This window comes from Teleopsis dalmanni, chromosome 2, assembly GCF_002237135.1.
Source record: "Teleopsis dalmanni isolate 2A chromosome 2, ASM223713v2, whole genome shotgun sequence".
NCBI classification, from domain to species: domain Eukaryota; kingdom Metazoa; phylum Arthropoda; class Insecta; order Diptera; family Diopsidae; genus Teleopsis; species Teleopsis dalmanni.
Genome location: NC_051847.1, coordinates 236,817,786 through 236,820,991, shown reverse-complemented (window position 1 = coordinate 236,820,991; position 3,206 = coordinate 236,817,786). Strand labels below are relative to the sequence as shown.

Sequence of the window (3,206 nt, the reverse complement as noted above, 5' to 3'; positions counted from 1 at the left end):
TTAAGGTGAAGCTTTAATGTAGACTTCCCTGATGTATTTATCTAGAATCTTCTCCATCGCTTTAAGCAGGAAAAATGTTAGGCAAATGGGTCGAAATGCTTTTGGCGTGTGGTCCGCCTTTTTGCCTGCTTTCGGTATGAAAGCCACCCTAGCCTTCGTCCAGTATTTAGGTATCACGCCTAGCTCTAGACTTATCCCAAATACATTTGTTAATATCGGTGCTAATATATCAACGCCATTCTGAAGAAGACACGGTTGTATATTGTCGATACCCGGTGATTTAAACGGGCTGAATGTGGAAATGGCCCATTTAGTTTTATTGACTGTAAAGATTTTACGAGCCAGTGAAAGACCTCTTCCTGTAACCAACAAGAAACGAGTATCCTCGATGGTTTCCGTAGTCTCAGTATACATGGCACAGCCTGAAAAATGAGTGTCCAACAAATGCTGTCCTGTTTCTTCCAGGCTTTCCGTAAAGCTTCCGTCAGCCTTCTTTAGTGTAGAGAGGCTATTTGAGTGGTCTTTGTTTGTTAACCTCAAAATTTAGTTCCTGACAATTAGTAATCCTATCTCCAAGACAACTAATGTTTTGTTCTAAATAGAAGTTATATAGACACCAGTTGGTCTTCCTAACATTTCTTGTTTCAAAAGTGTTTTCAATTTCCCCTTCCAAATCAAAACGTATGTAGCGGTGATCTGATAAGGAGTTTTCCTCCAACACCCTCCAATTTGAAATGTTATTAGATATAAATGTGCTTGCTGAAGTGAGATCTAGTACCTCTCCCCTTATCGCATTTACAAAAGTAGGTTCATTACCTCTATTTACCACCATTATATTGTTAGTTGTGATAAAATCAAAAAGTGACTCACCTCATGTATTGGTGTTCTAGCTTCCCCATACTGTATGATGTGCATTGGCATCGCAGCACATTACCCACTGTAGGTTTCGGATACGGCAGTATTCTGTAAGCTTCCTCTGCGTCGCCAGGGAGGTACAGAGATGCAAAAACAATTATTCTCTTCCCCCTAGTACTAGGCACTTCTGCCTGTACCGCCACCAGATCACGCTGTATGAGCTCTGTAATTGGAAGAGATTTACACCTTCAGTACACCTTCAGAGCTATCGACAGGTGTCTAAATTTTAATCAGGCTATCGCTACTAGCCGAATAAAAGACAACTCACATTTTTTTATTTATTTATTTAAGTAATAGGCTATTGAAGCACCGCGAACTAAAAGATCTATTGTGCGCCTAAAGGCCCAACTAGGACAATTTTAGACTATTTATAAATCTTGTAATTGCTGTAGGCTTAATTTTACCTATTTGACTTGGGACTAATATCCCGCTTTCAAGGTAATCGAGTCTACGTCTTGCAACCACTGGGCAGTTGCATAGAACATGTTCTGATGTTTCCTTCTCTTCATGATAGAGTCGACAGGAGTCACTTTTTACCACACCTATAATCTTCATGTGGTAATTAAGTCTACAGTGTCCTGTAAGAAGTTTAGAGTAGATTTTAATATCGTTTCTGCTAAGGCCAAGGATAGCATCAACTTTGATGTGATCAAGATCAATGAATCTTTTTGACTGTCGCACGCCTGTTTGGGTGCGTGCTTCCAGTGTTCAAGTAGATGTTGTTTCTCCCGTTCACATAATAAGCTATATGTGAAGCTATTTGTTACCCCGCAGAAGGGCTCTGGACCAATGAAAGGAGTACATGCACCCTTCTTTGCTAGGGAGTCTGCTATTTTATTGCCCTCATGCCCTTCGTGTCGCGGTACCCACATAAAAGTAACATAGTTCCTCGATGCTAGGGTGTTGAGAAGTTGAAAGTATTCCCAGACCAACTTTAATTGGAATAAAGATTTTGCTAAAGATTTTAGAGCTGCTTGGTTGTCTGAAAAGATGCAGACAACCAAGCATCCTCGGGTGCCCCTTCGTATGCATTCTCCTGCACATAGCTCTAAGGCATGGACCTCTGCCTGAAAAATGGATGCAGTTTTACCCATTGCGATTGCTTTGCGGAATTTCGGTCCTATAACTCCTGCTTCCGTACTGCCATCTTCCATTTTGGACCTATCAGTACACCATAATTGTGGGCCCTGTTTTAAGTTAATTAATTTTGTTTCTCCAGGTAGCTCGGTCACTAATGACCACTTCGAATTCCCTGAAGAAAGCTAAATTTCTATTAATCTTGTCAAAGACCTTAAGGCACGGAGAGTTCCAGACTTCATCTAGAATCTTTGCGTGTCCTGTCAGATTGCCCTCTTTAAGATTACATAGATAAGGAAGCCTTAGTGTGGCACTGGTCGCAGTCCTTTTAACTGTAATGTGTAATGGAGTGAGTCCAGTAAGCATTGCTAGGGCTTCTGTGGGGCACGTTTTCATTGCTCCCGTTACGCTTAGGCAGGCTGTTCGATGAATCTTATTGAGGGTCATCTTAGCCTTTGCCTGATTTACCCTTGGCCACCATGCCAAGGATGCATAGGTGATCATTGGTACTATTACGGTCTTGTACGACCAAGCCATCATTTTTGGTCGCAGACCCAATGTTTTGCCATACAGTCTTTGGCACGCATAAGTTGCTCTTAGAGCTTTGCCAGTTAGATATGATAAGTGATTTTCCCAAGTTAGAGTTTTATCTAGAATTACTCCTAGATATTTCATTTCCTGAGATAGAATTAAGTCAGTGTCCCCTAACTTAAGGGTCCCTAAATTCATCTTCCTTCTTCTGGTGGGGGGTACTACGTTTGTTTTATTCGGATTAATCAAGAGTCCTTTCTCTTGACATCAATCTTGAGTGATTTCAAGAGCTAGTTGCATACGATCGGATATGGTGCAGTCAAATTTGCCTCTAACCATGATAACCAGATCATCTGCAAAGCCCTGAACTTCATATCCGAGGTCACTAAGAGACTGTAGGAGTTCGTCAATGACCAATAGCCATAGGAGCAGTGATAGAACACCTCCTTGAGGGCATCCTTCGGTTGACTTGACAGTTAATCTCTTCGCCCCCATTTCAAAGATTATCGTCCTTTTTTTCAGCATATTGAGAATCCATGTTATGATCAGTCTGTGTATTCCTTTCCTGACCATTCCTTTCTCAATTGTTCTGAATGTTGATGTGCAGAGAGCTATTTCCTTACCGTCTAAAGCCTTCTCAATTTTACTTGTTAGACTGTGTATAGCGGTCTCGGTCGATTTGC

The 3,206-nt window shown here is 41.3% G+C and overlaps 1 protein-coding gene across 1 annotated transcript in view; it reads right to left on the bottom strand.

The window, feature by feature from the left end:
• Positions 1-3,206, bottom strand: part of LOC119677037 — a 4,645-nt gene continuing 1,439 nt past the window's right edge. Inside the window, exon 2 of the mRNA XM_038088306.1 lies at positions 1-492. Within this exon, the coding sequence (XP_037944234.1) occupies positions 1-492 (492 nt within the window). The remainder of the gene's footprint in view (positions 493-3,206) is intronic.